The following is a 13,311-nucleotide window of genomic DNA, read 5'->3' as shown; positions in this document are numbered from 1 at the left end:
GCGCTCCTACTTCATTCCCCATTGAGATGCATTGAGCCATTGTATCTTTATGAGGAGATGCCGGTTGGCCTAGCACAGAGATTACTGTGCATGCTCTCTAGCGCTCCAGGAGAGCAATGCAATGGCTGAGATAATCATTGCAGGCAGAAAAATGAATGAAACAAATCATGAAAGGCAATAGAAGCTTGTTGCTGGAAAGTAACTTTTTGTCTTGTTTATCTGTTATACAACACTGCGGAATATGTTTGCGATATTTAAAGAATTGTAATTGAGGGGGGGAGTACACAGTGAGCCAAGCAGACACATACAAACACATCTTTGCAGGTGCACACACATTCTGGGCAAGTAAATGTTTGTCAGCCCCCCATGTGAATGTTGTCATTTGTATTATTCCCAAAATAGCACTGCACCAGCCTGTTAGGCTGACTTCATACATGTCTTGTCCGTTTAGCCTCTTGTCTCGTTATTATAATGTATAAAGCGCCAACAAATTCCACAGCACTGTACAATGAATAGTCTAACAAACAACAAGTAGTTGGAAGAAGGCAAATTTTGCCACCCACAATCCCATGTATCTGACCTAATATACGCACTTGACAGCTTAAACTGAATTTGGCAGGAATGGAAAACCCATTTTTCCAAAAACTTGCAGTTACATTTATTACGAAGATCATTTTGGTCCAATAACATTTTAGCAGTAATTTGTGAAAAAGCAAGTATCCTTGTAATTGTCATTTAAACCAATTGTCTTAAATCGGGAAATGATAAAAACTTAATTTGGCTTGTAAGTAATTTTTGTTTTCTCAGTGCGAATACCAGCAGAATGTGTCTTCCACAAAGCAAACAGTCATATTTAGTGAATGCAAATTAATGCATATCGCATGAATAACAAGCACTGTAGATAAAAGCCATTTTCAGTCACAGTTAGAGCCAAGCAAGTCATCAAAACTTGCCTTTTAGCTTCTACAAAGAGGATAAGATTGTGCTTTCATGAAGTTAAAAAAACAAAGAAACTGCAGACAGTAATGTGCTTTTTCTGTGACTTCCCAGATCACTTTAGATGTGTTGGCAGACATGGGTCACGAAGAGTTGAAGGAGATTGGCATTAATGCTTACGGACATCGTCACAAGTTGATCAAAGGAGTTGAAAGACTGCTTGGAGGTCAGCAAGGTAAACAAAGAAAACCTCTTAACTACTGTATCTCTCTGATGGACATATTTTATTTTCATCACGATACTCTGAATGTAAATGTATCATGTATACAGCATATGAAAGCAGTCAAACCGGTAACAATGTCTTTAGCCTTAGTGTTAGTGATGCTGTTTGTTTATTGTATATGGCATTGATCTTTTGATGTGGTCAGGTGCGACAGTAAATACATCTTTAGAGGGGCACTGAGCCCCAAAAAAATTTTGTTGTATAGATCATTCCCCTGCTCTTTCCGTATTGTGCAGTTTTGTTTTATTTAGACGACCGTATTTTCTGCTCTCTTAATTGGCGGCTAGAGCCTCCAGCAGTCACCTGTGCGTGAATAAAGCTTGTATTGGCGCTTAGGTCTGTCGTCCCACCACCCTCAAGAGAAACAAAACACAAGGCAGAGAGCATTTAGAGACTATGCCGACATTTGAGTGACAGGTGGTTCTCCTGCTGTACATTACCAATATGGCTCCAGTTTTCATTCTTTTCTGACACTAATCCACTGACAATGAATCCCCTATGTAACCACCTTGTTTTGGGTAGTGTCCCACAACATGGCCAAGTGGATCAGATGGACGATGAGTAAGCCGTAACTGGTGGTTGGTGTTAACTGTAATACACGCTGTGGTGATGGCTGCACTGCAATACTTTTAGGAAAGTTAGATCTTTAGCAACTTAATATATTGTTTAGATTTATTATGAATTAAATATTCAATGATGTAGGAGTTATTATGGGGAACCTGTCATAATCCATATTAAAGGGGCACTGTCACCACGTGGCTGTACAACAAATCTTAAAAGGACTAGAATCAAAATCAATAGATACATAGATTTTAGATGGACACTGGTAAAACAACGAGTAGTTTGTTTGGTAGTGGTTAACTCAATTTCCAAGGTATAAAGATGATCCCTATTTTGTCATGATCCCTATTGAACCAAAATAAAAAAAATGCCCAGAACACGGTCTATTGATGTACTTCGAGGACTGGGTTAGGAACCACAGTTCTTTATTGTCACATCTATCACTCTAACCATTAAAGAAACACATTCAGCAATTTAGTTTTAGATTTGATTTCATTTAGACTTTGTGGCAAAATAAATGATTGAATCCCTCCCCCAGCTGTTCTAGCGTAATTGGTTCTAGGACCTTGGACAGCATCATTCCGGTCCCCTAAAGTAAAAAAAAAAAAAATGCTATATACGGTATGTCTTAAATTTTGATATTAGAATGAAAACATTTCTTCTCCTTTCTTCTGAATATCACATGCTTTTGATATTGGTGACATAATGTTAACTTAAATGCAACTGAAATAGTGCTTGACCTGCTGTGTCTTGAAGGAGTGAGACATTTATCTGACACTCTGAGTTCTTGTTAATTATTTGTTACTACCAATCATTTAGTGCAATGAATGTTTAAGGGTGACATTGCTTCTAGGCATTCAGCAATATCTGCAATCATGTCTTTGCGCATCAACATTTTGGCTCCTTTTTTCATCAACACTTACGTTTGCCCTTCATGACTTAGTCACCCAATAGTTCTGTTTCATTTCAGGAACCAATCCTTATTTGACGTTTCACTGTGTCAGCCAAGGTACTGTTCTCGTGGACCTCGCTTCAGATGATAAAGAATACCAGTCAGTGGAGGAAGAGGTAAAACTTTGTGAACTTCATCCCTGAACTGCTTTTAAGTCAAATAAATGTGGGTTTCATTAAGCAATTTAAAACAGAGGAAGATAAACTCTTCTTTATATTTTTCTTTCTTATTTATTTATTTTCAGCTTACCCTTGCGATTTTCTTGTTTAAAAGCCATGTCTTGAATCCACTCCATTTTTATTTTATATTATATTTTGTAATTAAACACTTTTATCAATGTTCCTAGGCTCTAAATCTACACAAACTTGTTTTATTGCGATGACATTTTGCATCATAAGCATTTCATGTATGTACTGCAGTTATTCCAAATCCCGCATGGATGACATCACGTGATGCAATAAAAACAGTGTGTCTGACTATTATCAAGAATTAGGGAACTAATATTAAAAGACCCTAACACGAACAAAAAAAAAACACAACCACAAGCAAATTATGAGTTAATATGTTTGTGTGTGTATTAATGTATCCCAAAGTAATAAGAACAATATAATTTATTTACTGTATATTGTTTTTTTTTGCAATATCAACACAAGACATCAATAGAATAGAACTTGCTATTCATCGTTATAGATAACAATGTGTGTGAGTTTTGTATACACCTGAGCTACAACATTACCATTTAGTGGCTGTTAGAAATGGCTTTTAATGAGATATTTGGTATTAGACTGCTTTAATGAAATTGGTTAATTACCCTGTTAATTTCAAATTGAAAGGCAGAGTAGCTGAGCTGACCGCTTAGATCATTTTTTATGACTATTTAGAAAAAACATGAAAATCACTTTGAATTTGCCTCGAATTCTCACTTTTGTGAATAACATTATTACTTGTATATTGCCAGAATCAACAAGCTAAAATGGAACAAGGGTGTCTCAATGTAGTATTCGACATGGGGCAGCAATTATTTCGGACACCGCTATTATTCTTATGTTGGCACCTAATCCCAACCAATATTGGTAAAAATATAACCTAGAACACTGTGCCCAATAGGTAAATTCCTAGTTGTTTTAAAACTACAGCTTCCATGATGCTTTGCCATTCTAAAGCCATGCAAAGCATCATGGGAGTTGTAGTTTCACAACACCTTGGGAATCTATCTTTTGTGTAGTCCTAACCTAGGATAGTCACTAAAGTGTGCATTATCTGGACCTCTATGGGAATTTCTGAACTAATGGCAAAGGCTGACTTGGAAATTTTTTCCAATTCAATTATTGCCCTGATATTTAAAATTTATTTTTAAACGTCCACAGAATAATGCATTCGCAATTGTCAATTTTCTCTAAGTAGGTTAATTTTCAGTACCAAAAGCGGTAACCTCGAGCCACGCTCAGGATTACACTGTAGTATCACTTACCTTGTCCCTACGAGCCCCTGGTGTCCACCCGCGGTGCCCTCGTCTGATGCCGGCATCCGGGTTCCCTTTCCCTGCAAGCACTGCCTGGCAGAACCAGGCAAAAAAAAAGTACACATACACACAATATATTGTAAAAACAATGTACCACTTTAACATTAAAAAATACCGACCTAATCAGACTGCCAGGGAGGTTAAACTGCCAGGTGAAAATTAAAATCGCACAATACACTGGATGTGTGTCTCTTTCCTGACTTTCTCCCCAGGAGATGTTGGACCTCTGATATCCCTAGGATCTTATTTTTTTTAAACTATTGAGGCTGGGTTCTATTCCTAATGTATAGATTTAACTTATGTTAAAGGGTCTTTTTCAAGCAGAACTGCCACTTCCCAAGCTTGAAGCGACATTTACTGGGGTGAATAACACAACAAACATAAGTAAAATTAAACACAGAAAAAACCCTTACCTCGGTTACCTCTGTTGTGCTTCCATGTTGCAATAAATTTGCTTCCCTATTAAGGAGAAATGCTGCATGCACGCATTTTTATTTTTCTATTAGGTTGTGTTAAAACTGAAGTCAGTTACTCAGAAATTTGCAGCTTAGCGTGCCTCTTTTTAAATAATTTAAATTTTTCGTGTCCTTGTAAGAACAGTTTACATTATTGTTATATTGTTAAAAAAGGATAGACCGCTTTGTTGTAATTATTGTAGGCTTTAACATGATTACATGTTTAAGGGATGAACGGAAGATGCCAGTAGATAGAGGTAGAACATATTTGATTACTTTTCCCACTATGGCCTCGATTAAATAAGCTTACCAAATGTGTCAATACTGATAGAAAAGTCAACAGATGTCATTATTAATGTATATGGGAATTTTTGTAGATACATCATTTGGAATTTTTTCTAACAGCATTGAATCATTTAAGAATACTTATTAAATCAAGGCTGATGTCAGCACCTAGGTTCAGTGGAAGCACCTGACCTTCCTCTGTATAGTCCCGTGTCTGTATTTACTTGTCATAGACCCACAACATGTGTACAAGAATAACCCATTAGCTCTGTTGGAAAAAGGCTTTCTTTAAAATATTTATTTGGAAGTCTTGCTTACTTCCGACCCAAACAACTGGCTTTTAATGAACTTTAGCAAATGTGGGTAAAACAAGAAAAATTACCAATAGTTAATATCACAAACTGCTGTAGCCTTAAACTGCAGACACAAAATATATAAAAGAAAATAATTTATCAAATACATTTTTTTTTCCCTTTTAAAATCAATCTGAATACACGATTTGTCCGTTACATTGGTAATAGATAAAAATGATCCTTGCTCCTTCCTGCTTTCACCTTGCATGTTGATCTTAAGAGTCTGACTTCTTGTTGGATCAATACAGCTATTTGAACTCTTGATACTGGATGTGCTAAAACACATCTCAGTGGCCAGCGCATTGATTTAATAGCATGTCTGCTTTTACCGTGCAATTTAACTACACTAAAGGAGGTTTCATGCTGTCCAGAGTGAAAACGAGATGTGTGAATAGATTACTAGTTAAAAAGACGTGAGTGTGGTGAAGTTTTAAATACAGCAATTTAAGATGTCCATTGTTACTACTCAGAGATATGAGCTGAAACATGCAAGCAAGCTTGCTGTCGGTGCTTTAACTTTTAAAGTTTCTGAATATTTATATTAATCAGATAATATTTCGTAGGTTGGCTTGTCTGCATATTCAGAAGTGAGTGATACGTACTAATAAATATATATACATCATTGTATAAGTGGTTTAGGGAAGAGAGACAAATGTAATTTAGTGAAATGGTTTTGGTAAATAGATCATGTACCTGCAGTGTCATTGCTCAGTTCTCTGCTCCTCACTTAGGGGTGAAATCCTGTTTCTTATGCAGCCCTAGATACTCCTCCCCTGCATGTGACCTACACAGTTTCCCTACACCCTTCCTGAAATCTTTCTTTCGGTTTCCTTCATCGCACAATGTGCAGAATTTCACATTTATCTCCTGCTCTGTAATTAACCTGCTTGAGCCTTCAGCAGCCTCTTGTGTGTGATTTAAAGTTTAAATAACAGAGCATGATTTAATAACTTCTAAAGTAAACACATTGTGCTATACGATCTAATTGAAAATGGGAAGACACAAAAAAAACATTTCATGCAAGTTGTACAGCCAGCCAGGTGGTGTGTGTCTGTGGCTGCATAAACCGAAACAAAAGTGATTAAACTCATAAAAGAATTGAGCCGTGAAACTGCAGGGACATGAGCTATTCACCAAAACGGCTGGTCTAGAGCACCCAAGCCAGACTCAGGATTATAGGAGATGCCTAACTTAACCTGGAAGGTTTACTGTCTTGTACTTTAAGAATGCAACATGTTATCAATCTGTTTTCCAGTTTTTATGTGCCATAAAGACATCGGCTTGTTTGTTGATGTAATATTTATGGCTTAGTGGATTAGTTGAATAGAATGTCCGAAATATCTTCTGATCATGCAAGTCACAGAGTGTTCCAGAAAGCCATATGAGAAAGTTGGATCATTCTGTCAGTGCTAAAAATAACTGCACAGGCAATAGTGTTTGTATTTTCTGTTGGACTACAGCTTAAACGGAATTCTAAACCCAGACCTGCTGTGATTATTTTATTCTGTTTTTTTGTAGATGCAAAATTCTATTCGCGAGCACAGAGATGGTGGTAATGCTGGAGGAGTTTTCAATCGGTATCATGTCATCCGGGTAAGATTAGAACATTTCCTGGAACCGTGCTTTTTTTTGATCTTGCATGTGTATATTGAACTATTTTCTCATACACTATGCCCATACTGAAGAAATCTTAGATTGAAATGGTTCTTTTTTCCCCTCATTAAAGAATTGTGCATTTACAATATGTTGTTCAATTTTCTTTGGGGGGTTTGGAGCACTACCAGCACCATAAGCACTGCAGCCTGCTGTAGTGGTTATGGTGCCAGAATTTTAAGTATTTAAACCATTTGAGAATTGACCTGGTCCAAAGTTTTCCATGCCACATCAGCTTCTCTTGCAGCAGAAGCCTGATGTCTCCCCTGAGCTAAGCATGGACTGATGCAGGGCTGCACACAGGTGATGATCTCAGCCAATAAGAGTGGCCATGCATCATCCGTCCAAAACGCTCCCTCACAGTCTAATCCACTCTCACACACACTCTCTAAAGAAGAGCCTTCTAGCTCAGAGTACTGGGCTGCACAACAACAAAGGAATGGGAAGGAGGCACAGTACAGGGCTTCATTGCAGACTGCAGTGTAAGCCTGCAATGTCCTGTGCAGATTAGGTAACCTGAATTAGTCAGAATTTATTTTGTATTTAGGCATTCTTTTTTAAAGGTGCATTCACAAAAGTTCCCATAAACAGGCTCTTTGTTCATTAAAGTCAAACCTACTAGATATATCATTCATCTATCATCTAAAATGTAATTCTCTCTAATTTTTCAGAATATCGTATAAGGGATGCCATATAATCTCCAAATATTTTGATAATCTTCTGCATTTCTCTAGAATCAATGAATAAATGTAAAAATTTTAGTCGACAAATTTAAATCACCTTTTTTAGGCATCTCTGGCCAGTAGTTGATTGTCAGAACTGTTGTTTAATTTACATGCTATCTTTTAATGTTAATTTCAAATACATTTTTTTTTTTTTTGTATTTTACTTTTCATTACTCTCCCCCCACCCTCCCACAAAAAAAAACAAAGAGCAGGGTTTAAGAAAATATAGTTGTTATGATATTATAGGGATAGATGTCTCTAATCTCTCTGGTATCTGACTCACTCTGCTACAATCAGATCCTGGTAATTAACACTTCCAATGCACCAGAGAGACTTTGACATCTCTTGCCTTCTGTTCTGTATAAGTGTTGAAATGTTTTCACGTCACATTCACACTTGCAAAGATTTTTCCTAATTTGTGTCCTTAATCCTGTTCAAACGCAGATTCAAAAGGTAGTTAACAAAAAACTCAGGGAGAGATTCTGTCACCGTCAGAAAGAAGTCTCTGAAGAAAATCACAACCATCACAATGAACGAATGCTATTTCACGGTACGGAGTGCTATTTCCCATATTGGTTTATTTTGATCATTCTACTTTATTATTTGTAACACTTCTAAACTTGTGGCTGAACTGTGATCTTGTGTTTGCAATAATCATGCAAACTGTTTCTGAGCTTGTCTCGAGTGTCCATCACTCCCTTAATGAGCTATGACATTTTATGCCCTCACCATAATCTAGGCTGTTTAGACGCTATGCACACTCGGAATGTCCTGCTCATTAAGCATATGCATAACTGTAGAGCACTTCTGTCATTAATACTTTGTTGATGTGCACTTTAAAGGGGTGCTCCCAATACAATAAGTACTATAGCTTGCTGTAGTGGATGTAGTGCTAGGAGGCTATTAATGAGCTTCTTCAGTTTCTTGTCAAACTGTTTTAAAGCGGTTTGATGTAAATAAGTTACCTGCTGTCACATTCTTCTATAACCATCCAGCGTATTAAGGAAGAGCGCGTGCACGTATTGCAATGAAGGCAGTGAGCCCGGGGTTATAGGAGGACTTGGGTGTGTTTAATCGCGGTTAACCCTTTTGGTATTACTAAATTGACCAAGGGAGCTCAGGCTGTATACATATTTTGCTCAATCATGAGAAATTGAGCTTCCTCATTGTAATTTCTGCAGTAGAGCAGAGTCCAAACAGAAAAATGTCCAGCACAAATCAGGTGAAAAAACACTCCAAGATGAGCAGCATTTCAACCTAACAATAGGGCGGTCTCAAGTTCAAAGTGAAAAGTTCAACTAGTGATTAATAAAGGGTGCTAATTAAAAGTGGGTGCATGTGCATATGAGTGGGCGCTGGTGGTCCCTCTTTGTATCTACAGTAGAGCAGGTGGGCTTAAGAATCGGAGAAGCCACCATTTTTATTTTTCCACCCTACTTGAAATGAATTTGACAATACCAGAGGGACTTCACCTATAGCTTACTGTATTGAGCAGCTTTTAAATGTTTTTTCTTTGAATCAGTTTGACAACTCCATAGCTCCCAAAGTACATACCGCCCAGGCTTCTGTACTGCTCAAGAGAACCTCCTTATTAACCTATCCAACTTTGGACAGCTTTAATAGGCTAATAGGAGAGGGTGCTAGGCTAATCCACTCGCAGCCTTAGTTGCTGACTAATTTGAGCGCGCTAATGGGAAAGTCCCCTGCCATTGGCCCCATACGGCAATGAGCTTTTTGTGGTGCGTACAGTGGACATTTAAAGATCAATTTAGTATGGTGGCTTAGACAATATTTCATGCTTTTACAGTTTAATTATGGGCCTGACTAAAAGTAGTCCTCCAACTGCTGTAGAAGTATTAAACATCCTGTTGGTTAGTATTCTTATCTCCTTGTCCCAGAGATTGAAGTAAAGAAGGGTGCTGGTCAAATTTAACTTTTTGTGTAACTCTGTCACAATCCCCTGCAGCTGCATGCTCCCCTCTGCCCCTCCACTAGGTTTCCTCTTCCAAAACATAAATCAGTTTAATCTTCTTCCAACATCTTCTTGACCAATGAACATTGTGGTCATTCTTGAAAGACCAGTATCTTTTCGTGTAGCAATAAGCATATTTGTAATAATCAGGAGGCCTCCAAGCTCCATGTGCTCATTGCTCCAGCTGAATGATCATATTCATATTGCCTTGCCAGTCTTTAAGCCGAGAGTTGTACTTCTACAATATCTAGGTACCCACCTTTTTAGCACACGTGCTTTAAATGGTATTCTATAGGGTTCCGTGACTTGAATGTAGCCCTACAATATCCATATTATACATGCTATCTTTTTTTTAGTCAATTACTTTAAATGATAGTATGTACATCCATCTAAAGAAAACACTGAAATGACCTTATTTAAAGTATATGCTTCATTTGTATTTTGCTACATCTTGTTTTATTTGTTAATTTTAACAGGATCTCCATTCATCAATGCAATTATTCACAAGGGCTTTGATGAGCGGCATGCATACATTGGTGGCATGTTCGGAGCTGGCATATACTTTGCTGAAAACTCTTCTAAAAGCAATCAGTATGTTTATGGCATAGGCGGAGGAACTGGCTGTCCAACACATAAAGACAGATCATGTTATATCTGCCACAGGTACGTTTATTTAATTGGTGCCCGTTTAGTAACGTGTTTCCTGTAAAGTTTGTGGACGCCTTAAAACTTTGTAGTTTTTCTTATTAGACTATTTGTACATTGCGACAATTAATACAGGACGTACTGAGACTTAAAGGGACACTCCATGACGCTCTATCGGATGGTCTTACTCCTTAGGTGTCTGAAGCGCGCATTTCATAGGACAGATATCGGCAATGTAGATCTTGAAAGATTTGTCAAAATGCTTACAATCTGTCAAGGATATTAAAATAAAGAGTACAGTGTCTAGAACGAAACAAATTGAGTTGTTTTGCTCAGATACATTTAAAATAATATCTCCACAAAATACAAATTGATGTATAACTCCAAGTACTGGGGAAATAGCTGTAAAACAATAGTGTTCTCTTCTCTGAACACAAGTAATGGCAAATCAAATATCTGCACTTGGCTTTTTCATTATGCTGACAAAGCACGCTTTAAATGTCAGGCTATAGATTTATTGCACTTGTCTCCATGGCGTTAGATGCAGCTATTGGGGGAGGATGGGTAGAGTGAATCTCTGCGTGTGGTTTATATGTGACCTTGTTTATTCTCTACTTTGTCAAGGAAAATCATCTGTAGATATTCTAAAGCATATAGAAATGCATTTCCTCACGTGCGTGTTTCGCTTCAAGCGTTTATTTTTGCTTTTAATAAAATGTTTCTATTTCCTTTTATCAGACAAATGCTGTTCTGCAGAGTTACACTCGGCAAATCCTTCTTGCAGTTCAGCACAATGAAAATGGCCCATGCGCCCCCTGGTCATCACTCCGTGATTGGCAGGCCTAGTGTGAATGGGCTAGCCTATGCAGAGTATGTCATCTACAGAGGAGAGCAGGTATGGACGATAAATAGGATGACATCAGTCATTTGTCATGGACAGTGACACCCTAATACACAACGTTTTTTTCTTTTTATAATTGTGGGTTCCATACTAAATCTGTTACATATCAATGTTTAGTATTCTGTATCTATTCTTGGAGCTGAGCTTTGCCGTAGCAAAGGATGTCGCCCTTGATCATCTTGCCTCTTCTAATACTTAATCTGTAATATGGATAGCGCAGTCTGTTGCAATATATTAAATGCCCTCCTTGTTTTACAGGCTTTGTGCAATGTATATTATCACACTGCCTGATACTGATTTGTTTGCTGCTCCATTTACTTGTAATGGCTATAATATGGGTATTCAAATACCAAACACCTAGCAATTTGTGAGCCACAAATCCCAGGAGCCTGTAGAAGAAGCTTGCTGCGTTTTGGTACACACTTTCAAAAAGTAACAAGAGATGTAGACTAACATGGTCAGAAATAACCACACACACCCAGGAGTTCATGTAACTCTAAGTACACGGAAGTTGTACACATTAAAGTCAACTCCCAATAACCACTAGATGCATTTAAAGGTTCTGGTGCATCTGGTGGTTATTGGGAGTTGACTTTAATGTTTACAATTCCCATGTACTTAGAGTTGCATGAACTCCTGGCTGTGTGTGTGGTTATTTCTGGCCATGTTAGTCTACATCTCTTGTTACTTTTTGTACAGAGAAACTTCAGACCCATTTTTGGGCAGTGTAGTATCCCTTTAAAAGCTTGTATGTTTGTGTATTTTGAAAGAACGGCATGTGTAAATAAGCCCGTTATCTTGTGTATTTTAGGCATATCCAGAATATCTCATTACATACCAGATTATGAAGCCCGAAGCTCCGCTGCAGTCTGCTACAACCGCGGAGCAGAAAACCTAGTAGCTGCAAGCCCATAAAATGGACCCAGAACTATTACCTGACTGTCACTGGGAATCTTTTTCCATAAAAAGAAAGCCTAGGAGGAAGCTGTAATTGTTTTTAAGTGTTACATTGATGGTTCTTTGCTGAATGGAAACACACCTACTTGCTACTGTTCCTTACGAGGAAATGTTTACAAGGGGCTGCCTTTCTAGCAATGTTTCTCAGGCTCATTTTCAAGAATTCAGGCAAAAGAATTGTCAAAAAAAAGTCTTCTTTAAGGTTTTTCAACACTACAACATAATTTCCAAGCTCTTTCATTTGGATGTCCCACACAAGTGTGTATAAGGTTAATGTGACGTTTTTAATATACTTTAAGCTTGAAAAGAGGTCACCATGTAATCCGCTATTTATTTGTTTTTATATCAATGTATCAATATTCTGAAAATGAGCCAAAACCTGAGAATTCCTTTTTTTTTTTTTCTTCTTTGCACAAAAAATGGCGGAGTTGATAAACAATGCAATATTTACATTTTATTTACCATGGAACAAGTAAGTCTTTGATAATTGTTGTCTATTTTTTTTTCTCCCCCCCCCCCCCCCCCCCCCCCTCTCAACTTGAACTTTTCTGCATTAATATATTGTTTTGAGATGGAGGAACAAAGCTTAGGAATTCTAAAAGGCTACATTACATTAAAGAGGAACTGTCACCATTTTGGTTTTGACTGTCCTTTGCCTCTCTAGTAACTGCTATTGAAGGGTAGAAAGGCCAAATTCCGATGTTTGTTAATTTGCTCAGTGTCACGAAATTCCCGAGATGCACATGTTTCCCTGAACAGCCATGTCCAGAGAATCATGGGATGTTTAGAACTGATGCAAGGCTGTTGAAGATCAACTTCATATTTGCTTTCAAATTTTTGGAAAAACTAAAAACACAACTAAAAGCTGCTGCTAGCATTTAGTTAGCAATTAGAATGTGCCCTTACCTCCAGAACGACAGTTCCACTTTAAAGTGTCAGTAATGATTTCATATAGTGTAATTTGGTTTTGTATGAACACTAAGGAAAATTCAGCCGTGTATGCAGACATTCACTACTCTGCCCCTTATTGGATTAAGAAGGTGGAAATGTGGTTTCACTGTCCAGTTATGCCGAAAGTGTCCCACTGTCACTAGTGGTTTTATCACTGATT

At 37.7% G+C, this 13,311-nt stretch overlaps 1 protein-coding gene across 4 annotated transcripts in view; it reads left to right on the top strand.

Moving 5' to 3' along the window:
* TNKS (tankyrase) overlaps positions 1-12,723 on the top strand; it is a 215,470-nt gene extending 202,747 nt beyond the window's left edge. For 3 of the 4 annotated variants that reach the window (XM_063455837.1, XM_063455835.1, XM_063455834.1), the window contains exons 21-27: positions 1,051-1,171; positions 2,751-2,848; positions 6,866-6,940; positions 8,170-8,275; positions 10,174-10,360; positions 11,081-11,237; positions 12,055-12,723. In XM_063455837.1, the coding sequence (XP_063311907.1) occupies positions 1,051-1,171; positions 2,751-2,848; positions 6,866-6,940; positions 8,170-8,275; positions 10,174-10,360; positions 11,081-11,237; positions 12,055-12,141 (831 nt within the window). In that variant the 3' untranslated portion in view covers positions 12,142-12,723. The remainder of the gene's footprint in view (positions 1-1,050; positions 1,172-2,750; positions 2,849-6,865; positions 6,941-8,169; positions 8,276-10,173; positions 10,361-11,080; positions 11,238-12,054) is intronic. The other variant, XM_063455836.1, reaches the window with a different exon arrangement.
* Positions 12,724-13,311: the final 588 nt, after the last annotated feature.

Source organism: Pelobates fuscus, chromosome 5, assembly GCF_036172605.1.
Source record: "Pelobates fuscus isolate aPelFus1 chromosome 5, aPelFus1.pri, whole genome shotgun sequence".
Lineage (NCBI taxonomy): Eukaryota > Metazoa > Chordata > Amphibia > Anura > Pelobatidae > Pelobates > Pelobates fuscus.
This window is presented reverse-complemented; position numbering and strand designations above follow the sequence as displayed.